Source organism: Bison bison, unplaced genomic scaffold (genome assembly GCF_000754665.1).
Source record: "Bison bison bison isolate TAMUID 2011002044 unplaced genomic scaffold, Bison_UMD1.0 scf7180017864238, whole genome shotgun sequence".
NCBI lineage: Eukaryota > Metazoa > Chordata > Mammalia > Artiodactyla > Bovidae > Bison > Bison bison.
This window is the reverse complement of record NW_011494810.1, coordinates 7029783-7056215: the sequence shown is the minus strand read 5'-3', so window position 1 is coordinate 7056215 and position 26433 is coordinate 7029783. Positions and strand designations below refer to the sequence as shown.

At 36.2% G+C, this 26433-nt stretch overlaps 1 protein-coding gene across 1 annotated transcript in view; it reads right to left on the bottom strand.

The window, feature by feature from the left end:
- Window positions 1-26433, bottom strand: part of HSD17B4 (hydroxysteroid (17-beta) dehydrogenase 4) — a 100182-nt gene that overhangs the window by 44812 nt on the left and 28937 nt on the right. The window contains exons 4-13 of the mRNA XM_010846608.1: window positions 24168-24227; window positions 22312-22333; window positions 22158-22204; window positions 20582-20666; window positions 19271-19458; window positions 12458-12549; window positions 9658-9682; window positions 8040-8168; window positions 1840-1943; window positions 198-434 (exon numbers count right to left, since the gene is read on the bottom strand). Of these exons, the coding sequence (XP_010844910.1) occupies window positions 198-434; window positions 1840-1943; window positions 8040-8168; window positions 9658-9682; window positions 12458-12549; window positions 19271-19458; window positions 20582-20666; window positions 22158-22204; window positions 22312-22333; window positions 24168-24227 (989 nt within the window). The remainder of the gene's footprint in view (window positions 1-197; window positions 435-1839; window positions 1944-8039; window positions 8169-9657; window positions 9683-12457; window positions 12550-19270; window positions 19459-20581; window positions 20667-22157; window positions 22205-22311; window positions 22334-24167; window positions 24228-26433) is intronic.

Below are 26433 nucleotides of genomic sequence, written 5' to 3'. Positions count from 1 at the left end.
CTTTTTGCTTGCCTTTTCAACTGCCTACCCTTCTGTTCTTAAAAAGAAAAATCAAAAGACATGTTAAATCTTTATTCTTGAATCAACCACTACATACTATTGCATTAATGCACCACACACACGCACACTAATGTGACATTTATCAATCATATTTAAAGAAACAGAAAAACAAAATAAAGATTTCTTATTATGCATACCTTTGCTAAATTGATTGAAAGCCCAGGAATCTCTGCTAATCCTCCATTCATTATAGATTTCTGAGCAAGAATAACTCCAAAGGTTGGCAAACAGGAGAAATCAGAACTCCCTTCATAAATAAATTTCATATCTTTTGGCTCCTTGATTGATGCTCCCACTCCAAGGGCATACATAATAGTGTCCAGCTCCGCATAGGAAGAATAAAATGGAGGAAATTTATGACCAATAGCTCTAGCCTGTGGACCAATTGTAGAAAATTATTTTTTCACTGATATTCTTATTAAATTTTTAACTTTTCAAAACTATTAACTGTTACATATTTAGTTTTGTAAATAGAGTGGTATTTTAGTGAATTTGATGGAATATGTTTAATTACATTTGATTTTTTAATAAAAACAATTAAAAACATGTGGGAAAAGACTTCATTTACAAATAAGTACTTTCTTATTGCCTGCTTCTTGCTAACAGATAGGATATCTCATTTTCAACCTTCCTGTCTCTGACGATGGAAAACCCTATTAATTCAGTGATTGTTAGCTACTCAAAATTATAAAAAAATAAATTTATTATAAATAGGAATAGTGAACAGCTCTATAAACTCTATTATATAAAAGTCAGTATAAACAGATGAGCAAAACACTGCTTAGTGCTTATTATAAACTAGACTCCCTCATAATGGTTTGAGTTAAAATTAGATTTTTACCTTAAGTTGTTACCCAGGACTGTTCTTTATCTAACTAGATATTGTATTTTTCTACTTAGTGATGACCTGCCTAGCTAATTAATGAAGCATATTAGATTATAAAAGAATGATGTCCAATTTTTGATCACTTTCATTCTAAGCAGGAGTCAACAAACAACAGGCAAGACTTAAGAATGATTTTTTACAACTTTTAAGAGTGGTCTAACAAAAGAAAAATAAGATTATGTGTCAGAAACAGTATATGGTCCATCTAGCCTAAAATATTTACTATCTGGCCTTTAACCAAAAAGTGGCCCAACAGAGTAAAATCACATTTATAAACTGATCATATTCTCAGAGTTAAAATTAGATTGTTTATTTTATCCCTATATCTGCCCTGAGTCACAAAACACCACAACTGAATGTGTCAAATGATTTATTTCTTATTTATGCACTACTATTAAAAAAAAAAAAAAGGAGACGCACCAGAGATAGTTAATCAGTAAACTTCACAAGAGCTATAACCAGACTTCTATTAGACTTCCTGACACAGTGGAGACTGTTTACTTGCAGCCATGTTGACATGTTTCCAAAATACAATCTGTCAATGCTTTCTCTTAAAAGACACGACTCAAAAGAAGCACTAAACTAAATATCCTTTTCTAAAAAGTTAGAAAGTGATGAAAGTATGATTATCAAAATGCTCCAAAATACAAAAAACACACTAAAGAAGAGTAAGTAAAAGTTACATTTAATATTTTAACCTTAATTCCATTCAAATTTTATACATATTTAGTACATGTTTTATAAAGTTTTATGGTCACTTATCTTTCCTATTTAACAATAAATTAATAGCTTGGAAAACCACTTTTTGCATGAAAGAATAGAGAAAGAAAAAAAGGAAAGAAAAGAAGAAATCTTTAGAGAAGGCAGAGTTTTAGGTTTTCTCCTCCACTTACAAATTCAGATGTGGTTGCTGATGTTGCACGGCTGGTAGGATTTGCTGAAACTTCTCCACCTGAATTTATTTTATTTAGAGCTTCGACTATACTGCCAATGGACTCTAAAAAAAAAAAAAAAGGATAATAAATAATAATAATAATGCTTTTTATCCATCGATGGATGGATAAAGATGTGGTATATATATATAATGGAATATTACTCAGCCATAAAAAGAACCGAAATAATGTTAAATAGAGACATGGGTGGACCCAGAGATTGTCATACTGAGTGAAGTAAGTCAGAAAGAGAAAGACAAATACCTGTGATACCACTTATATGTAGAATCTAAAAAAAAATGATACAAATGAACTTACTTATTAAACAGAGTTATAGGTGTAGAAAACTAACCGATGGTTACCAAGGGAGAAGAGGAGAGGGGAAGGGATAAATTGGGAAATTGTAATTGATGTATATACACGACTACACATAAAACACATATCTAGTAAGTACCTACTGTATAGCACAGGGAATTCTACTCAGTCCGTAATGACTAAATGGGAAACGAATCCGAAAAAGAGTGGATACATGTATAACTGATTCACTTTGCTCTACAATAGAAACTAACACAACATTGTAAATCAACTATACTCCAATAAAAATTAATTTTTAAAAATCACTCCAAGGTCGATGAACCTAGAGCCTATTATACAGAGTAAAGTAAGTCAGAAAGAGAAAAGTAAATAGCATATGTGTTGTGCTAAGTTGCTTAGTCATGTCTGACTTTGTGACCCTATGAACTGTAGCCCACCAGGCTTTTCAATCCACGGGATTCTCCGAGCAAGAGTACTGAAGAGGTTTGCCATGGCCTCCTACAGGGAATCTTCCCAACTCAGGGATCAAACCCACGTCTCTTACATCTCCTGCACTGGCAGACAGGTTCTTTACCACTATCGCCACCTGGGAAGCCCAAATATCATATATTAATGCATATATATGGAATCTAGGAAAACAGTACTGACGAACCAATTTGCAGGACAGGAATAGAGATGTAGACATAGAAAATGGACTTGTGGACACAGCAGGGGAAGGGCAGGGGATGAAATGAGAGAGTAGCATCGACTACATACACCACTGCTGCTGCTAAGTCGCTTCAGTCGTGTCCGACTCTGTGCGACCCCAGAGATGGCAGCCCACCAGGCTCCCCCGTCCCTGGGATTCTCCAGGCAAGAACACTGGAGTGGGTTGCCATTTCCTTCTCCAACGCATGAAAGTGAAAAGTGAAAGTGAAGTCGCTCAGTCGTGTCTGACTCTTTGCGACCCCATGGACTGCAGCCTACCAGGCTGTTCCGTCCATGGGATTTTCCAGGCAAGAGTACTGGAGTGGGTTGCCATTGCCTTCTCTGACATACACTAGCAATGTGTAAAACAGATAGTTAGTGGGAAGCTGCTATATAGCACAAGGAACTCAGCTTGCTTCTCAGTGATGACAGGGAGGGATGGGGTCCAGGGGAGAGGGAAGGTGGAAGAGAGGCTCAAGAAGGAGGGGATATATGTATACTTAGAGCTGATTCACATTGTTGTATAGCAGAAACCAGTACAACATTATAAAGCAATTGCCCTCCAATTAAAAATAAATTTAAAAATAGCACTCCCACTAAGGTATGGGAAAAATATTTGCATATATGAAACATCTAGCCAATTATTGCACACTGCCATTTAAATAGTGGTATACCAAAAAAAATAGTGACATACATGACAAACTCCCAGATTTTTCTTATATAGAACTATATTTCATTTGTACTGAAAAAAATCTTCAGTCATGAAATTCAAGTCCCTCAACTGCAGGATAACTAAAGATGCACAAACTGAATTTTCTCTTTAGGAAACTGGAATTTAAATAAGACAGAGTGCTTTGGTAAACCTATTACATAAAGATCGCAAAAGCATCATCTTTCAAGAATCATAAAGAGCTAATGTTCCCCTGGTGAAATCCAAATAAATGTAAGCTATTTCTACAAAAAAAAAAAAATGCTTTTGTTACAGATGTGACTAAGAAAAACTACAATGCTTTAGATAATCACGCCTGTAATATCCAGCAAACCTACTACAGAAACTTCACTTGTGTTCATGAACTGACTATATGATGTCAGGCTATTATTACAGGAAAAAAATGTGAAAGACTGAGCAGACAAGATAACTGGGTGTTTCCACATTCTCTTCAGGTTATGATTCCAAGGAGGCTCAGGGTTTTGCAAAGTATCTGAGCAATTTTACAATTCTGTAAAGTGGGACCCTTGTCCGCAGACGTACAAGTCCAAGCTGGTGGAGGGAAAACTAATTTCCCTTCTTCCCCACCATCACCCCTCCTCCAGGATGCAACAATGTCAAGATTACCTCCCAGGTCTCTATACAGGTAACCTCAGAAAATATTACTGAAAATTCTTCCATAGAAAACCACCCATTATGACCAGTGACTCCAGAGAGAGTTCAGAAGCTGCTATTCTGAGATCTAAAAGGTTAATAAAAGAGACTCATGGAGCATCCACATGTGCCCTAAGATTCCAAAAGCTCTGGGACCTTCCTAAAAACCTTATGTACATGGGCCTCCTCCTAAACTCAGACAAAAATGGTACCTAGACTACAGAATGTGAGATGACCAGGGGTTTCTGCCATTCCTGGTGAAGCTAGTGGAGAGGTTTCTTGCCTACTGATGCTTCTCTTACCACCACATTTAGGTTGCTACCTAGATAGGAGGCCATTTAACTGAAAGCATCAGGGCTTCACTGGTGGCACAGTAGTAAAGAACCTGCCTGCCAAGGCAGGAGACGCAGGTATGATCCCTGAGTCAGGAAGATCCCCTGGAGAAGGAAATGGCAACACACTTCCATATTCTTGCCTGGGAAATCCCCTGGACAGAGGAGCCTCTTCTGGAGCCAGACACAACTCGGAGAGTAAACAACAACCTTGGTACAGACTGATGGTACTGAACTCACAAAGAGACCACCTGAATTAACTCTTGGCTTAAACATTGAGAAAGTGCAGCCCACTTACTCAACTTTTCTGAAGTTTAGTTCCATCATCTGTAAAATGAGAACACTGATATGGGTGCTTGGAAAGTCTCAATTTTACAAATGAGGTAAGGCTTTTTTCACTGTACTTCTAATACTAGGGGTTATCTTTTCATTTATAAGTATATAATTCATTAGTTAGCTTTTTCTTTATATTAGTCTAATAGTTTTTAAAATTATTTTATCTATTTTAATTGGAGGCTCATTACTTTACAATACCGTAGTGGTTTTTGCCATACATTGACATGAATTAGCCACGGGTGTACATGTGTCCCCCATCCCGAACCTCCCTCCCACCTCCCTCCCCATCTTACCTCTCTGGGTTGTCCCAGTGCACCGGCTTTGAGTGCCCTGTTTCATGCATCAAACTTGGACTGGTCATATATTTCACATATGGTAATATACTTCAGTGCTATTATCTCAAATCATCCCACCCTCACCTTCTCCCACAGAGTCCAAAAGTCTTTTCTTTATACCTATGTCTATTCTGTTGTCTCACATATAGGGTTGTCATTACCATCTTTCTAAACTCCATATATATGTGTTAGTATACTGTATTAGTGTTTTTCTTTCTGGCTTACTTCACTCTGTATAACAGGCTCCAGTTTCATCCACCTCATTAGAACTGATTCAAATGCATTCTTTTTAATAGCTGAGTAATACTCCATTGTGTATATGTACCACAGCTTTCTTATCCATTCATCTGCTGATGGACATCTAGGTTGCTTCCATGTCCTGGCTATTGTAAACAGTGCTGTGATGAACATTGGGGTACACATGTCTCTTTCAATTCTGGTCTCCTCAGTGTGTATGCCCAGCAGTGGGATTGCTGGGTCATATGGCAGTTCTATTTCCAGTTTTTTAAGGAATCTCCACACTGTTCTCCATAGTGGCTGTACTAGTTTGCATTCCCACCAACAGTGTAAGAGGGTTCCCTTTTCTCCACACCCTCTCCAGCATTTATTGCTTGTAGACTTTTTGATAGCAGCCATTCTGACTGGTGTGAGATGGTACCTCTTCGTGGTTTTGATTTGCACTTCTCTGATAATGAGTGATGTTGAGCATCTTTTCATGTGTTTGTTAGCCATCTGTATGTCTTCTTTGGAGAAATGTCTGTTTAGTTCTTTGGCCCATTTTTGATTGGGTCGTTTATTTTTCTAGTATTGAGCTGCATGAGTTGTTTGTATATTTTTGAGATTAACTATAAAACTCGTAGAAGAAAATTTAGGCAAAACACTCTCTGACGTAAGTCACATGACCCACCTCCCAGAGTAATGGAAATTAAAGCAAAAGTAAACAAATGGGACCTAATTAAACTTAAAAACTTTTGACAATGAAAAAAACTATAAGCAAGGTGAAAAGACAGCCTTCAGAGTGGGAGAAAATAATAGCAAACAAAGCAACTGACAAAGAATTAGTCTAATACTTTTAAGGCAATAAAGTGGAATTCTGACATCAGAGAAAAGTTTTTAAGATATTTCTTCCTTTTTCCTTTTCCTCATTTTCATTGATAGGTGATTGCTATTCATAGACTAAATTTACCTCAAATACTAAAAAAAAGAATACAGAAAATGATACTGCTAATGACATAACAATCATATTCTGATTGAGAAAAGCGTAATGAAAATTTCAGCAAGTGTACCAGCAGAAAGGGAAGCATCATTAGGATAAAAAGAAAAATAACAGGCTAGTCATTTTTCATATATATTCTTCTATTGAATATTAAATATAATGCTGGGTGAAAAATAATTTTCCTGTAAATAATTTCAATTCATGATCTTTCCTCAGATCAGATCAGATCAGATTAGTCCCTCAGTCGTGTCCAACTCCTTGCGACCCCATGAATCAGACAGGCCCTTTAAATTTCATATACTATATACATACATGAGTTATACTAGAAAAAACAATATAATTTTTATTGGTCATTTCCTGTGGCATATCATAGATGATTCAGCAACTCAAGATAACAAGCATTTACTAAATGCTTTCTATGAGTTCAGCACTACTGTAGCGCCAAATACAAAAGAAGGACACACAAGATATAGTCTCTGCCTCCAAAGGAACTCTCCAGTTAAGAAACCACGTACTTATGAAAAAAAAGCAGCGGAAAGCAGTTGTGATTAGACGCTCAAGAGGAAGAGCTCAACTAAGAGAGAGATCCATGAAACCCAGAATATCTGGGAAGATTTTGTTGAACATCTAGGGCTTGAGTTCTTCTGAAGAAGCACTGAGATTAGCAGAGGTGATAAAAGCAGTAAGGAACATCTTAGAAAGGCAGAGAAACAGTAACAGGACAAAGTGCTAAAACAAAGCAAAATCTATTCACTAGATAGAAAAGCCCTAAGCCTAAATAAAATAGACTTAAACTTTCGAGGAAATTAAAAAAAAAAAAATCAAGTCAGATAAGGAGCATGTGATTAGATATGGCAAGACTGAAATCAACCATCAGATGGGGAATAGATGCATTGAGCACAAATGGGTAAACACTTTCTACCATCCCCCAATCACACATGTACTGAAAAACTAGGATCATAAGAAAACCAGAAAAACTAGACTTCCCTGGTGGCACAGCTGATAAGAATCTGCCAGCTAATGCAGGTGACACGGGTTTGATACTTGATCCAGGAAGATTCCACATACAAAGGGGTAACTAAGCTCGCGTGCCACTACTCCTGAAGCCCTTGTGCTCTAGGGCCCAAGCCACAACTACTGAGCCTGTGTGCTGCAACTACTGAAGCCCACCTGCTCTAGAACCTGTGCTCTGAAACAAAAGAAGCCACTGCAACAAAGAGTAGCCAGTCCCTGCTCTCTGCAGCTAGAGAAAGCCCATGCAAAAGCAATGAAGATCCAGCACAATTATAAATAAATAAAAAGACCACTGGATGCTCATATTTTTAAAATAAATAAAAATGAAAAGAGGCTTGAAAAAAAAATGTAACAGGACAAAAAAAAAAACGAAAATTGATAAACCGACAGTGGGAGTAACATACATATCTGAAATTGGAGAGTTCTAATACTTACTGGAGCAGAAAATGTACTGTGGATGACTCGAGCATCTAAGTTAGCACAGTTAAGAAGATAGTTCCATAAGAGAAGAGAATGCTTTATTGCCTCTGATTCCCCTGGCAGGCCTGAACTCACTTCTTTACCTTGAATACTCTTAGGCTTGGTGGCATTATCGAAATCACAGATCTTCGTCCAGTTAGCCTTCACTGCCTCAGGAGTCATTGGCTGAGTCCTCTGTCTCACAAGGGCTCCAAGGCTTCGCTCCCATCGTACTGGTTAAAGAAACAAAACTGAGATGCTGAACACATAGACAGAAAGTAGAATTCATGAGTCCGATAAATTTTTTTTTTTAACTTCAAGAAAGATGGAATTTGGAAAAAAGATTCTAACTTCTAAAGACTTTTACTACAAGCCTTAAATGGCATTTTATTCTTAAAATAACAAACCCACTAAGATAGTATTAAATTTCTTTTTTTTAATATTTAAAGCTGAAGCAAAAAAACCTCTTTCTCCTCTGACTATGCCAGATACTACAAAAGGTAGGATGAATTACTGAATCAGAAAAGTTAAATTGTATATAATCACACAAAAAGACTGACTTTATCACCACAGATCACTTAGATACTACACTTCAAGGTAACAGAACAGAATAGAGCGTTGCTGGATAGCAAATTGAAATGATAACAGATCAAAGACTCCATATAATTAAATTAATGTATCAGACAGCCCCAAATAATTCTCCCTTTTCCTCCTTTTGCTCTTCCTCTCTATCCAGGGGAAGTCAACTTGATTGCCCAGATTCACAAAAATCATCATTGCTGTATAAGTTCCAAGATTTTTAACACTGTTTCTTTTTTAAAAGGCCTCAGAAATAAATAATCACTAGTAACCTTATTCAAACATAATGGTCAGATTTTGATGATGACTCAATTGAAGATTTGTCTTGGGGAATGACAGAAGCCTCTAGAGATTTTCTACTGATAAGGTTCCACATATGGCTTTTACTGCAATACCTAACCTTTCTTTCTTAAAGATATCACAAGATACTTAAAAACGTTTGAATAATATAAGTTACTTCATAACTGGAGAGATCATTAATAATACTCTATTGTAACAATGTCATCCACTAATGGAAGACTATTAAATAATTCAATTAATTTCGATACCAACATCCAACTGAAAACTTGAACTGGGATACTGGGATGTTCACAACTTTTTTTTAAATGCCATAAAATAATTATCCAGTTTGGAGCTCACAGCATGTAAGAACTGGGGGAAGAAAGGATTGAAGCCAGATGAATTTACTATTGGGCTGAAGAAAAATAGCTCCAAGGAAGGAAAGAGTCAATGGGAGAAGTAGAGAACCTGCCAGCTGAGCCATCTAGGACACAGCTTCTCCCATCTTTTCAAAAAACGCTCTCCCTCCACTCACTCCTCTGCTGAACAACCATGTGGGGTGTGTCAGAGACATGGAAAGACAAACATCAATATAGAAACTGTGCTGTCTGAAGAAACAGCCAGCTCTGAAGAAGACATACTGAATAAGGACTGCCAACAGGAAAAAAATTGAAAAGATCCCTGAAATGCCACAGGCATGCAGGACAACTTCCTTTATTTAGAAGACGTGTGTGCTCTAACGATGTTTGAGTTATTATGCGTGCACTAGATCCCATGGTTAGACATTTGACAGCTCTAACTGGAAAGACAGGTTTAAAAATATGGAAATAATGTACAGCAAATCAAAAATCAAAAGACACTTACATTTTCCAATCCATCCTGCTCCAACCTACCAAAAAGAGGGGGAAAAAGTTATACCATCTAATGTGGAACTAATAGAATTTTCAAAATTAAAAAAAACAGACAGCTATTTAAGAGTATCAGAATGCTAGATGACAATGGATGAAAAAAAATGCTAAATCTCCTAAAAAAGCTAAATCTACTAAACCTACAGATCTACTAAAGCCCACTGGCCCACATGACTCTGCACTATTTATGCTATCAAAGTAGAAAACTTAAGTAGCACCTACAGTAGAAATCTATGTAGTAAGCATGACTCTGCAGGGTGTGATTTCTGTGCAGTCCTGGTCAAACTATCTGACTTCCCTATACCCAAGATTCCACTTATGTAAAATCAGGATAATAATACACTCTCCATGAGGTAACCATGAAGGTTAAACAACATAAATACCAAATGTGCCCAGCGCATCACTTGAAATACATGTCCCTCTACAAAGACTTAATGAATAAAAATAAATAAATGAAAAAAAAATAAAAACAAATAAATAAATGAAAAGTTAACAAAAAACAAAACCAGCATTTGACTTAATGAACTACATAATCATTTTAATGAAACACCTTTATATATAGATAAGGCAAATGACCAAATACATTAATCACCATGCAGAAAGATGGTATTTTTTCCAAAAGTCATTCAAGGAAATCCTCAGAAGAAAATGTCTTTTTGTCCTTTCTTCAAACACCACAACTACAGTGTTCCAATGCATATAAGAGAAGAAGATATTATCAGCAAACAACACACTTCTCAGTGGCTCTAGGTTCAAGAGTGTGCCTTTTAATCACCCTTTCCTTTATATATATTAATAGGCCAATCAGCCTTGATGCTGTCAGTGGCATGGCACTGATAACAGGCAAGAAAAACATCATCTTTTAACACACTTGGGGAGTGAAGCCACAAGCTGCAAACTCGTCTCAGGTGCTAAGAAACAATACCTCCAATTGACCCAAAACATCTCTGTCATTCTAGATATTTATCAAAACTTTGCAAACGAAGTGGCAACTTACATTCGAGGTTTAAGTCAGGATATTACACACCACTCTTACGTATTTTGTACTCAATTTTGCATACCCAGTGTCCCTTGCTAAAAATGTCCATGATGTAGTAAAATAAAGCAATAACATATAAAACTTCACTCAGCATTATCCTAATTATCTGTGTATGGATGAGTGTGTATGTAAAATGCATATCTAAAAAAAGAGACTACCCATGTAAAATGCACATCTAATAAAAGACTGGGAGAGAATATACATAAAAATATGAATAGGAACAATCTCTGGATAGTGGTATTGTGGATGATTTTATTTTCTTCTATATATTCCCCTGCATATTTGAAGTTTTCTAAAAAAAGCATACATTATTTTTGTTCACAGAATTAATAACAAATATAAACATAAAAGGCAAATAGATTTTTAAAACTCCCTTAATATGATGATAAGACAGGCAGGCCAAATTTGGAGCTCCACATGGCTTCATATTATTAAATCTTATCTTCTATAAACCTAGAGTCATAAAGTTCTTTCCACCTTTAATTTTCACAATTCACAATCAGTTATGACAGTGATTAAGACAGTGGAGGTACCCACCTCTGCTTAGACCTGTATAGACTGCTTTTCACTTACTAAACAGCTTTTCATTCAAATAAATCCGACTAATATATCATTAATTTCAAACTGAGCCAGGTTATTTTGCTACCAAGAAATAGTTTTGGAGTCATATATTTCCACATACAATAGGTTTATTATTATATTACCACAGAGACTCAAACAAAGGAGGATGATCTAAAACATAACAGCTCATGCTAGAAAAGAAAAAAAGATCAAACTCAAATGAGGACTCAAAAATACAGGGACTTTTGTGGCAGGCCTGTGGTTAAGACATTGCACGCCCAATGCAGGCGGCATGGGTTCAATCCCTGGTTAGGGAACTAAGATCCTATATGCTGCAGGCACAAACAAACAAAAAATATATATGTATACACACACACATTTATATATATGGCAGCATAAAGAAATCTGAAGGGATTTTGACTATAAAATGAAAACTGGATCTCACTGGATGGTGTGATTATGTGTGGTTTTTATTCTTATAACATTTATAAAGCTTTGCAACAGGGAAAAATAGAAAAGTTTCTTTTTAAAGTCAATACAACTAATAAGTTATGTTTACTGATCTATATACCCAGACTGAATTCCTGCTATACTGATATAATAGTTAAAATTAAAGGGTGAATGCTATGTATACTGAGAGTTTAAAAATATGATTTCCAGTTCTCACAGCAAAACCCCAAGAAAACTAAACTCAGAGAGATTAATCTGTACATTACTCCAGAGAGTCAGCAATTACCAGAGCAAGAAATCAAAATACAACCGGGCTGACTTTAAACCATCAGTTCTACCCTTTCACTTTATTACTCAATATCTCAATATCAAAATTACTCAATATCTCAATATCAAAAAAATAAGATTGTCTGTATGACTAAATGCATCATACCAATCACAATCTTTCATCTGACAATAACATCATAAAAAAATAACTAGGGAAAAGCAGAATTTACAAGTTGCTGTTCCTTTCTCAAAAAAGGATATCAGTCATACTTGTTCCTTAATTATGACATAGACATAATATTAAAAAAACATATAAGTGATATTAACTGATATAGATTTTTACAGGCATAAACAATTGAAAAATATGAATTTTTGAATCTTTGTTTATATTTTATTATACAAGTATTACTTTAGGAGAAAGTAGAAAGGTGCAGAATACCTCAAACAAGCCACCGTTTTCTTCACAACTCTCATGGCAAAGCCAAAGGACCAGGGGTGCCACATAATCCGGCTTTAGGGCTTCCACAAGGTCTGAAATAAACAGCAAAACAATCCTTACAAACAAGAATATATACATATTCCATCAATTACTTTACTTTCTAAAAATTCCTTACTTATAAATTATAGATTCAGAGACTTTTTAAATAAGAAAAAAAATAAAATTTTCAAAACTAATTAGTATTAACATCTAATAGAAGAATCTTTTCATCCCAATGGAGACTTTCAGGTTTCTAACACAGAAAGCATCAGACGTACCTTTCCAAGGTCAGCAACGTTCTGTTTAGAAGACAAGTTAAAGCTGTCTCAGCGAAGACTGGTGAGCAAAGGCATACACAGCATAAGGAACTTAGATACCAGCTATTCATAAAACTATTTTGCTCTCCCAGGAGCTAGAAAACTATAAAAGAGTCCTGACAAGTGTAATGACAGTAAGATAATGATGTAAAATGGACCGTGCAGCCATTACTGATGAGTCACAAAGGGTAGGAAATATCTTCCTGCTGCACACCTTCTGTGAGCAACTTAACAGGCAGAAGGTGCTACAGAGGAGCATGAACACCACCTGCATTTTACTGCCGGCCCTGCCACACGGGCAACTTAGGGCACTGAGAACGTCACTCAACTCTCAAGGGCATGTGTCTGCATCTGTAAGATGGCAGTCAAAATGCTTTGCCTGCTCATTCTACCAAGTTGTTCCAAGGTTCAAAAGAGATGTAATTTGTTAACACAGCTTATAAACTTTAAAGACTCAAATTTTAATTGTGAAATGACAAAATACAGTTTTACATTTTGAAGTGACAAAGATGACATTTACAGTCCCTGTAAATGAAACAGCAGCTCTAAAAATCTTTCACTTTATGGTATTCCTGACCCCAGAAACTGTGAGATAATATATACTTCTTTTAATCCAAAAATTTGGAGTAATATATTACAAAGCAGTAAATAACTCATACAACTTGGGAAGATCATGGGTATTCATCCTAAGATTATGTCTCATTTTATGTAACAAACATGTAAGTTACATATATGACTTTCCATTGATCAAATATATTTCAAAGGGGAAAATGAAATTTCAGATGTCTCCACACACTACTCAGAACACCTGGTTCTTCAACAAATAATCCCTTTGATAGCCTGTAAGTGAATATTTCAGAAGAAGAGGAAAAAAACACTGAGGCAAAATAAATTTTTGGCTTTTTCTAAACTATAAAAAAGTAATAGATATCAAAATTTTAAATAAAAATTTAGAATCTAAAGTGTCTTTTAAAAATGACCTACAATAATTCTCTTCTTTTACAGAAGAGAAAACAGGTCTAGAAAGATTAAGCTATTTGTCTAAAGTAGATCTTATTCTCCCAATATCTTTCAATAGAGTTTGGTGGATGTAAAGACACTACGTTAAACATCGACTTAACTTCTCTAGAAGTACAGACCTGTCCAAATTAATGGAAACTACATTCTCAAAGGAAAGCGAATTTAAAAGCTATAGTTTTCAATATTTTCTTGAAGACTTGCTGCTTTCCCAAGAAAATCTACAGCTGATGGCAAAAAGTGACTAAGGTAGAAATCTAGCAAAGAAATGATAAGCATTAAAATCTCAATAGTGGTTATCTCTTGGCATGAAGCAGAGGAATAGAAGGTATAAAGTTAGATGCAAGTAATGTTTCAGTTCTTGGGTTGAGCAGCAAGTTCATGACTATGATTACATTTTGATGCTTTATTTCTTACCAGTAACCTAAGCTGTTGTGCATATGTATGTAACTGTTGTGCATATATATATATGTGTATATACTTAAAAGGGAGAAAAAAGTGAATTGTATCTCTTCTTCATATAATCTAGTTCTTTAACAAGAATTCCTTCAATAAGATATGAGAGTATAGAGAGTTTTAAAATAAGGGACTTTTTTAAATGGCCATGTTGACAAGGAAAAGGAAAAAAATTAGATCTCAGGTACAAATAACTATTCAACACTAAAGCAAACTGGTTAGGCACAGCTCTTAGAAAAAGCCAGCAAGTTCTAAAACGAATGGTAGCTCAAATGCAGAAAGTAAAATGGTCCTGTGAATAAGCATTTGTATTCCATGAAGGGATAGGCTACCCACTCCAGTATTCTTGGGCTTCCCTTATGGCTCAGCTGGTAAGAATCCGCCTGCAATGCAGGAGACCTGGGTTCAGTCCCTGGGTTGGGAAGATCCCCTGGAGAAGGGAAAAGCTACCAACTCCAGTATTCTGGCCCGGAGAATTCCATGGACTGCATAGTCCATGGGGTTGCAAAGAGTCAGACACGACTGAGTGACTTTCACTTTCACTTTCATTCCATGAAGCAGCTAATTTTCAAATAATTTCACTCATCAATTGTTTTGTACTGTTTCACAGAAGCTACTTTTAAAGTATTACAGATGCTTTCTTTTTAAAACATATGTTAAAGCCAGGAGTATCAGAAACTACACCCAGTTTTGCACCAGTCAAGTATTCTATTTATTATATAACCAAATAAATCAGCATTTATTGAAGACTGAAGGTGGGAGCTGGGAAGATTGAAGGTGGGAGGAGAAGGGGACAACAGAGGATGAGATGGTTGGATGGCATCACTGACTCAATGGACATGAGTTTGAGTAAACTCTGGGAGTTGATGATGGACAGGGATACTTGGCGTGCTGCAGTCCATGGAGTCGCAAAGAGTCAGACACGACTGAGCGACTGAACTGAACTAAACTGACTGAAATCAGCATTGGCTCTCGATCATACATTTAAATTTTTTAATTTAAAAATTTATGTTTCATGTTTTCAAAAAATAAAGTTGGCAGACTCCTATTACCTGATTTTAAGACTTACTCTAAAACTATAGTAATCAAAACATCATGGTATTAGTAAAAGGACAGGCCCATAGACCAATACAGCAGAACAGAGAACCCAGAAATAGACTTACACATATGTGATCCACTGATTTTCGAGAGAAGAGCAAGGGCAATTCAAATCAAGAATGAGGAACAGTCTATAGAATAGGTGAACTGGTAGTTTCTTCAACAAATAATTGGCACTTTTTTAAAAAGGAGAATGAACTATTACATGTTAAATGAAACTTAAGAGATACAATAACAAAATGCCTATGGGCTCTGTTTAGATCCTTGGGGAATAAACCAACTCTAAAAAGATCTGCCTGCCAATGCTGGAGACACAAGAGATGTGGGCTCTATCCCTGGGTCAGGAAGATTCCCTGGAGTAGGAAATGGCAACCCACTCCAGGACTCTTGCCTAGAAAATTCCATGGACAGAGGAGCCTGGTAGGCTACAGTCCATGGGGTAGCAAAGGGTCAGACATGACTGAGCAATTGAGTGCACACACACACACACAGACCTCACAGTAACGAAATGCCTGTGGGCTTTGTTTAGATCCTTGTAGAATGAACTAACTCTAAGAAGATACTTTTTAGGTAACTGCTACTGCTAAGTCGCTTCAGTCCTGTCCAACTCTGTGCTACCCCATAGATGGCAGCCCACCAGGCTCCTCTGTCCCTGGGATTCTCCAGGCAAGAATAATAGAGTGGATTGCCATTTCCTTCTCCAATACATGAAAGTGAAAAGTGAAAGTGAAGTCACTCAGTCGTGTCCAACTCTTAGCGACCCCATGGACTTCAGCCTACCAGCTCCTCCGTCCATGGGATTTTCCAGGCAAGAGTACTGGAGTGGGGTGCCATTGCCTTCTCCTTTTAGGTAACTAGGAAGCTTTAATATAAACTTAGTATTAGACAATGTTAGTGAATTATTTTAGTGTGATATTGGCATTGTGGTTATAATGTCCGTATCTGTTGGAGAGACACATTTCCAAGTATATATTAGGTGAGAAGTAATGCCTGAGATTTGCTTTGAAATATCACAGAGAAAACGGGAGAGGGTAAGAAAAGAAGTCAATAAAATAAAAGCATTTTTAAATATGCCCAGAGCATTCTATTCTCCTTAACAAAGGCCTATCCTTAAGGGAAAGTATCAGAGCTTCAATTAGACTAGTGAAGCCCCTCTAGTCTCCTGTCTCAAATAAGGGGGGTAGGGAGTAGGGCTAAGAAACTCTTCTAAAAGTCAGTGTAAAGGGGCTTTGATCTTCTAAAAAAATGAAGATGTAATTATAAGATTAGAGAACACACCCCCTCCCATTAATTTACAGTCACTTCAACAGGACTCCAGTATAACAACAGCAGATTACAACTGCTGCAAACATACACACTCTTTAACAAAGAGTATCTAAGGAAACCCAAAGACAAGAGGGTACCCAAAAACAAGGACAAAGAGGAAAATGTAGTCTCTAACACCAACAGCTACAACAACCAATAAACACAATCTAACTCCTGGCCAGACAAACATAAAACCTCACAATAAAGTTCAATTTACCACACTTCCTATCTATTCCCTCAACACATCATGTTCAGTTTTCAGCAACAATTTCAAAGCCTGCTAAAAGACAGGAAAAGTACAGGCTGAAGAGACAAAGCAAGCATGAGAACCAGCCTCAACAGTCTTCCCTGGCAGTTCAGTGGTTAAGACTCTGCACTTTCACAACAGAAGGCATGAGCTCAGTCCCTGATTAGGAAACCAAGATCCCACATGCCACACAGTGCAGCCAAAAAAAAACAAAACAAAGCAGAACAACAAACCAGAGATATAGCCTCAAATATAGCAGAGATTTTGGAATTATCAAACCAGGAATTTAAAATAACTGTAATTAACATGCTGAGGGCTCTAAGGGAAAAAAGTGGACAATTTATAAGAACAGGTAACTACTATAAGCAGACAGAAGGAAATGCTTTGGAAAAAAATCAAAAGGAAATGCTAAAAAGCAATGTAACATTCTGAAATGAAAAGAAGAATCAGTAAGCCTGAATATATGTTAACAGAAACTTCCCAAATTGAAATGAAATACAAAGAGAAAAAAGAAGGAAAAAAAGAGGGGGAACAGAATATCAAAGAACTGTGGTATTGTATAATTATAAAAGATAAACAGGCACATAATGGGAATACCAGAAATGGAATAAAAAAAGAAAAAAGAAAAGGAAGAAGAAATAGTTGAAGCACTGATGGCTGAGAATTTTCCAAAGTTAATGACAGATACCAACCATAGATCCAGGAACCTCAGAGGATATCAAGTAGCATACAGCCAAAAATCTACACCTCTTATTATGCATACTATATTCAAACTGCAGAAAAACAAGGAGAAAACCTTGGAGGAATACAAAGGGGAAAAAATACACCTTATGCATAAAGAAACAAGGATAGAATTATGTCAAACTCTCTTTCAAAAACCATGTTAGCAACAGAAGAGTGGAGTGAAATACTTCAAAGGCTGAAAGAAAAAAATTACCAACCCAGAATTCTGTAGCAGTGAAATTATGCTTCAAAAGTGAAAGAGATTAAGAGAATTTAAAAAACATGTTACAGATTGGGAAAAAATATTTCGCAAAACACTTATCTGAAAAAGAACTTGTTTCCAAAATCTTCAGGGAACTCTTAAAACTCAACAATAAGAAAACAAAGAATCCAATTTAAAAATGGGCAAAAGATATGAACAGATACATCACCAAAAAAGACAAATAAATGGCAAAGAAGCACAGGAAAAAATGTACATCATGTGTCATTAGGGAACTGAAAATTAAAACAATGAAATACCTTACCTACTAGAAGAACTAAAATGCAAAAGACTGACAATAATAAATGCTGGCCAAGATGTGGAGCAACAAGATCTCTCACAGACAGCCAGCGGCAACGAAGCATGATACAGTCATTTTGGAAGGTGGTTGGAAATTTCTTACTAAGCTAGTCTTACCATACAATCCAGCAATTATCCTCCTTAATATTTAACAAAATGAGTTGAAAACTTCACCCACACAAAAGTCTGCACATAATGTTCACAGAAGCTTTATTCATAATTGTCAAAAATTGGAAATAAAATATTTCTTGATAGGTGAATGAATAAACAAACTGAGGTACTTCCATACCATGCAATATTACTCAGTGATAAAAAGAAACTAGCTTCAATCCTCTCAGACATTTGGGAGAAAGAGGAGAGGGATGAAGAGATGGAACATGGGGGATTTTCCAGGAAGTGAAACCATTCTGTATGATCTGTGATGGTGGGTACATAACACTACACATTTGTGAAAACCTATGTGATTGGACAACCTAAAGAATGAGCCCTAAAGTAAACTGTAGGTAATATTGGGTTGGCCAAGAAGTTCACTCTGGTTTCTCCATCAGATGGTATGGAAAAACCGAAACAAACTTTTTGGCCAACCCAATAAGAAGGGATCAGTACTGGTCATCAGTTGTAACAAATGTAGCACTCTGACATAGGATGTTAAAAATATGGGTAACTGTGTGGGAGGAGGAATACATGAGCACTCTCTTTACTATCTGATCAATTCTTCTATAAATCATTCTAAAAAACAATCTGTTAATTTTTACATCAATTTTTTAAAATAATTGTTACAAAACAGTAAGAATGCTATTACTTCATTCTGTTAAAAAATATGTATGTCTACGTATACAAAGAGAAAGTTTACCTCAGTGTGTTAAAATTATGGGTCATTTTTTTATTTTTCCTGTTTGTGCTTTCCTAAATTTTATATAATGAATGCAAATTACACATCATGCTTTTTTAAATTGAAAAGAAATTTTTTAGTTACTCAAAAAATTAAATACTTTGGCAAAGTTCACTCCACACAGATATGTGGAGAACAGCACTGAAAAATTTAAACTTACCTTCAGGCAAAATGCTTTGGGTCATCCGTGATCCAGCAGTAGGGGCAATAGTGTTACAGTGAATGTTGTTTTTCTTGCCTTCCACTGCAAGACAGTTTGAAAGGCCCAGAAGACCCAGTTTTGCAGCACAATAATTTGCTTGGCCAAAGTTGCCATATATTCCTGAAGCTGATGAAGTCATGATGATTCTAAAAAGACAAATCAATCTCTCAACATCATCTTTTCTACGTTTTAATAATGTTGCGACTCTAAGCGCTTTTTCTTTTTCATTACTATTATACCTGTCAAAAGAAACTCTGTAAACTGGCATTAGGTTCTTAAAGTCACGATTCATATACCTAAATTAATAAGAAAAGTAATTTCTCAAAATTCAACTATAAGATTTTATTGTTTTAAGAAGAATCCCATAAAAAGAAAAAAAAAAGGATCCCTGGTCAGGAACAAATGAATTCAAGTGTACGAATATATATTCATTATCTACTGAAAACAACAATAAGTATTTACAAACAAAAAATAAACTGCCAATTGACAAGTCAAAATCTTAGTAAGAAATATTAGATCATGAAATCCTAATTCTTTAGTCCTCATCACTTTGCTCCTTTCCCTGTCTGGATAATATTAAATGTCTCATATTAAAACAATACCATCTGAAAATCTGACCTAATCTTACTCTACTTAGTAGAACAAGTAAAGTAAATCATTTTATCTACTTTAAGAAACTGCTAATATCAGGATACACCAGAAGTCTCCAATAAGAAAATACATCACAAGCAATTTACTTCTAGTAGATGTATGTGAACCCTAAGTTATAAGAATAGCCTTAAAAAAAAAAAATAAGAATAGCCTTTACATTAGAGTACATGGATCCACTTACTAGGTCTGTCACATCTGAGTCACACAGATGCAACTGTAAGAGTCCTACCATTCCTGGTCAATAAAGACTAACTCATGTCTGAGCAATGCCAACTACTCATCTCTCCCCAGTTGGTCACTGAACACACAAAATGATATTTTGGTTAGGGAATAAAGCACAGCTGAATCCTCCATGTTTGTACTGCTAAAATATCAGAAAATGGCAGGAAAATAATTAATAATGAAAAGTAGGAGGTAAAAAGAAATACAAAGTTGTCCAGCTCAGCTGATCTGTGACTGATGCCAATTTAATGGGGAAGCATGTGCCAAAACTATATTTAAAAAACCTGTGCATATCTGGAGGTATATTTTTCAATATCAAAGCAATTCTTTTCCTCCATACACAAGAACCCACATACAACATCTCCAATCTCCCTTGACACCCACATACAACTCTACCTTCCAAACTTCTGTTTCTTCATGTGATCCCATGCTGCCCGGGTCACCAGGAATGAGCCCCGCAAATGAACTCTCTGGATTTTGTCTAAAATAAGAAATTTTTATCATGAATGTTGTCAAAAATTAGAGAGACATATCTCAGAATCAACATTAGCAATGATTTACTTATACAAAGATATTCTTTTTTATACCTAGCATTCAAAATCAACTACTGTCACATTGTACTCTGAGTGACCATTTTTGCTGTAGTCTCAATTATATATCCAATCAATAATTCATATCTATTTTGCCTATAAATTATGATTCGATTATTGCAACTTTATCACAAATACAATACCATCTAAATATGATGCCTGTACACACATCTAAATACAATGTAATCTTTAGTATATGCCTATTTTATACAAAAATTCATTAATACAAATACCCAAGAAATCTACATAAGTAAATTGGGACTCAACACAAACATCAATTAAAGCATAATCAAAAATCATCCACTTTATCATCAAGAAATGTTTATAAAATGTTCATAATATCCCTTAATCCCTATTTTTACCAGGGTTTACTAAATGAGCTAAGAGTTGGGGGAAAGAGTGGAAGAGATGGAGGAAATAGGGGGAGGCAAAGAGGGAAAAAGAGAGAAAGAGACGCCTGCTTTTAGAAATGGCAATCTAATGAACAGAAAACTTGGAGGATGACTCAGATAGACAACTCTAGATTTAATTTTATCCTGATGAAGCCACTGCAGCCCATCAGAGCGCAAAGCAAAGCACCAAGGTAAGTCTCCTTTGCCAACAAAACTTGTCTTTCTCAGCTTCTCCTTTACTCAGTTATTACAAGGGAAGGGAAAACTAAAAGCCTGTCTTTGCTTAATTCTATGTCACAGAGATAGCTTGCTTCTTCCGAAAGGACTTCTGGCAATCTTTCCCAGAAACACACTCTATAAACAAGGACATAATTCACCTCAGTTACTACGTCTGCCACTGTCTCAGATTGTTTTAGTTCTGGTAGCTAATGAAAGTAAGGGCAAAAAAGAGAAAATATGGAAAAACATTTTCATAACAGTGACTGTTCACTATCTAAACTCAATTTTTCCAACATGACATTCCTAATGAAAAATTTTCCTACTTATTAGAAGTTTCAAAATTATATCTAGACTTTTCCCACCCAGTTCTCAGATTTCCATCTTTTTTAGTGCCTCACTCTTCCACAGCCTTCTCTTGCTGTTGAAATAACAATTATACAGCCAGACAAACACATAAAAGGCTGTTAAGAAGAACAATACTGCAAGAAAATGCTGACAATCTCTCAGAGACAAAAAAAAAAAAAGACGAAAAGCACAAAAACTTTTTAGATAACTTTTGCCAACAGATTTTAATTTTTTTTAATTTTTTGAAGTTTAAAAAAAGGTTACTCCCAAATGCTCATCATTTTCAGTCATAAAGCTTATTCATCACTTACATTAGTAGAAGGAAGAATAGGAAGAAGCAAGATTTTCCTTAAGTGTGTAAGTGCATCAAGTATTAGACAGCTAAATGGATAAGTATGTTCCATAGAGAATATTAAAACATCTTACCCCAGTCTTCATCACTTATTCTACTAAATGAACGGTCCCTCAGAATCCTAAAAATTGATATTATATTTGTTGAGACAAGAAAGTAAACACTAAAAAAAAAAACAAAACTTTGCAAATACATTACTTTATTGGAAATGAAAAAAGAAATACTCACCCAGCATTGTTGATCACAATATCTACAATATAAAAACATACAAGTCACATATATAAAAGCAAGCATTTTTATTTACATTTGCTTAAAACTCACATTTCTTTCAAAAGTATTTTTCTCCCCATGGGTAAGTAGATATAATAAGCAACAAGTGCTAGCAAAACAAAATTTTATACCTATAGCAAAAAAAATCTGGTTCACAAAAGCATAAGAATCACATTATATTAGTGCTTTCCTTTCAAACCTACATATCTAAAAATTTTTTAGATTTTTCCATCTCTACCTTCTGCCAAAATTCTATGAATTTATTTACAGAATTAGCAGTCACATAACTTAAGTTCTTAGAACTCAGCAGTAATCATAAGCCATCCCTCAAGCAACTTCGAAATTCACAGGGAAAGTTAAAAATTTTAAAAAAATTTTCCTTGCCAATGAAAAGTCAAAAGCGAAACCATTAGAATTAGAAAATGACAGCCTATATGAATACACAATTGCATCCTCACTATAAAAAGAAAGGGATTGTTTTTTAAGGTTCAACCATCATCTTGTGGCTATCTTCATTTTATGACTTCAAATCTTTAGGGCTTCTATCCCTGTGTCAGACAATATGTAAACATGTCTCACACAAACTCAACCAAACATAGCTAGAAAAAATATATATGGTAGACCAAAAAAAGGGAAGGTGAACACATTCAAACTATAAAAATCAACGTTTTTCAAACTAGAAACATGTTGGGCAGTTCCTCCAGTAATTCAATAACCTTTTACAATGTATGGGATTAAATTAGGAAGATTAAACAATATATTGAAATATTTCTTAAAAATGAACTTTTGTATAATTCATCTTAATTTGCAAGATACAGAATCACTCCAGGCAAGAGTACTGGAGTGGGTTGCCATTTCCTTCTCCAGGGGATCTTCCCAACCTAGGGATCGATCCCAGGTCTCCCATATTGCAGGCAGATGTTTTACCATCTGAGCCACCAGGGATGCCCCTATAATTACTTAGTAACTATTAAATAAGTGTTATAATAATTTAATCATACCTCTGATATACATGGAGAAGGAAATGGCACCCCACTCCAGTACTCTTGCCTGGAAAATCCCATGGACGGAGGAGCCTGGTGGGCTACCGTCCATGGGGTTCCAAAAAGTCAGACACGACTGAGCGACTTCCCTTTCACTTTTCACTTTCATGCACTGGAGAAGGAAATGGCAACCTACTCCATTGTCCTCGCCTGGAGAATCCCAGGGACAGGGGAGCCTGGTGGGCTGCCGTCTATGGAGTTGCACAGAGTCAGACACGACTGAAGTGACTTAGCAGCTGATATACATGCCTGGAAAATCCCATGGATGGAGGAGCCTGGTAGGCTACAGTCCATGGGGTCACAAAGAGTTGGACACGACTGAGCGACTTCTCTTTCGTTCTTTCTTTCTGATATACATATATAATCATATCCCCAATATTGAGGATATGATTAAATTATTATAATATCTTTAATAGTTATTAAATACTTATATAATCATGTAAATTATTGTACATTATATATGTATTTTTATATATTGGGGATATGATTAAATTACTATAAAAAGAAACTTAGAGAATGCTTTTAAGTTTTTCTAAAAGCCCTTAAAATACAAAAAACAAACAACCAATTCAACACATACATGCATACAAACTGTCACCTCAAGCCCTTTGTGGAATAAGATCAGCATATGCTAAATAATTAAAATTTAAAACAAATCTAAAAATTTGATTACCAAGAAAGAGTTTTTAGCAAACAAAAGTAAAATAAAAAATAATTCATTAGAAAGGTAGAAGCTGCTCTGTGAGCACCATAAATGCAAAGAAACATCACCTATTCTTCCAAAAGCATCCAGTGCTGTCTTCACAATCTTCTCCCCTTCCTCCACTGAATCTGAAGGAAAGGAAAATTAGGACAAAACTTCAGTAAGAATCTTCACAAATGACTTCTAAATTCTGTGGATCAGAGTACATGACAGATACAATTCATTCAACAGAATTCATATCCAGGAAAAATACATTTATATTGTAGGCACATACAAACTATAGATGATCTACATTACAAAAGAAATTTTGTTCCTAAGACAATTCTTTAACCTACCAAAAAAAAAAAAAAGGAGCTGGGTAAATAACAAGCGTTTGACAAATAAGATCAAAGACAGCACTGTCTAATAGAGCTTTGTCTTATGAAAATGAAATGTCCGTATTTCTGCACTATCTAATACAGTAGCCATGAACCACATGTGGCTACTGGGCACTTGAAATGTGGCTAGGATGACAAATGATTATTATTTCATTGCTATTGAATTTTAAGTTGTCACATAGGACTTCTACTTAAGGATGCAAATGAGAATTTGAGAGGGAGGGAAAGAGGAGTGTATTTAATTGGAAAAAGCATGGCCAAGTCTATGACTACATTTGGAAAACAAACCTATTGTTTTTGTAATGTTGTTGTTGCTTAGTTGCTAAGCTGTGTCCGACTCTTGAGACCCCGCGGAGCCCACCAGGTTCCTCTGTCCATGGGATTTCCCAGGCAAGGATACTAGAGTGGGTTGCCATTTCCTCCTCCAGGGGATCTTCCCAACGCAGGTATCAAACCCACGTCTCGTGCATTGCAGGTGGATTCTTTACCACTGAGCCACTAAGGAAGCCTGTTTTTATAATATAATACTAACCACAAAAGGCAAAGCTCAATGAAATATTATGGCCTTGTTATTTTCTGCTAATCAGCCCAGTAGAAGGGCTGATATCACCAGAGCTGTGTCTCAAATGGTCAGCTGTCAACTCAACATCACTAGTGTTTCTACTTTCTCTGCAGTCACAGGAGGACCCAGGGCCCTTCTCTGAGGCCCATACAGTCCTGAGTTAGATCCTCCAAAAAGAGACACTCACTTAAAAGGTAGAAAAGCAGGAGACTGCAGGGGCAGGCAGTCTCATGAGGAGCTGCAGACGTGACACTGGCAGCACATGCAGGCAGGCTCTTGAGAACCACCCGCCACAGGCTGAGACGGTCTCCTACAGTCTCACTGACATGCACCAGCCCAGACCTTCCAATGGTAAGTCTCTAACTCTCTGTACAAAACCCTTCACTCTGGGAAAACCAAGAGGGGCTTCTGTTTTCCTGACTGAATCCTGACTATTATACTTTGTATATCAAAACTGAGGGGTGGAGAGAAGAGTCTGAAATTTTTATCTTTAAAAATTAGGTTCTAAAACCCCAGAATTTTTTTCTAAAGATGAAAACACTTTTCTAGACTCTCAAAGCAGAAATAAGATACTAAAATATCTGTCTCATTATTCCCTTGAGCACAAAAAACAAACCATATCCTATCTTCTTTCCTCTAAAATTTCAAAATAAAGACACAGGCAATTTAATTTTCTTCCTGGCCCACAAAAACAATCTAATTTGCAGAAAAGTCACTAAACACTAGCTTTTTAAAAGTAAATCTATTCAAGAAGATTCCTTACAAATACTATTAGAATCAGATGGTCCTAAGATGGCAGAGGAATAGGACAGGGAGACCACTTTCTTCCCCACAAATTCATCGAAAGATCATTTGAACACTGAGCAAATTCCAAAAAACAACTTCTGGACGCTGGCAGAGGACACCAGGCACCCAGAAAGGCAGCCATTGTCTTCAAAAGGAGGGAGGACAAAATATAAAAGATAAAAAGAGAGACAAAAGAGTTAGGGACAGAGACCCATCCCGGGGAGGGAGTCATGAAAGAGGAGAAGTTTCCAAACACCAGGAAACCCTCACACTGGTGGGTCTGTGGGGGAGTTTTGGAATCTCAGAGGGCAACATAACCAGGAGGGAAAATAAATAAACAAATAAATAAAACCCACAGATTACATGCCTAACCACAACTCCCAGTGGAGAAGTAGCGCAGGAGCTCACATCTGCCACCAGCAAGCAGGAGGCGCAGGCTGCATTGCTTAGGGTAAGGACTGGGCCTGAATGCCCTGAGGACAATCTGAGGAAGCTAACATGAGATAGCAACCCAAACTGTGGGATAGCCAGAGAGAGAGGAAAAAAAGAGAGAGAGAGAGAGCTTTCCTGTGAAAAGCTCTAACCTAAGGCACTGCCAGCCCACTCACG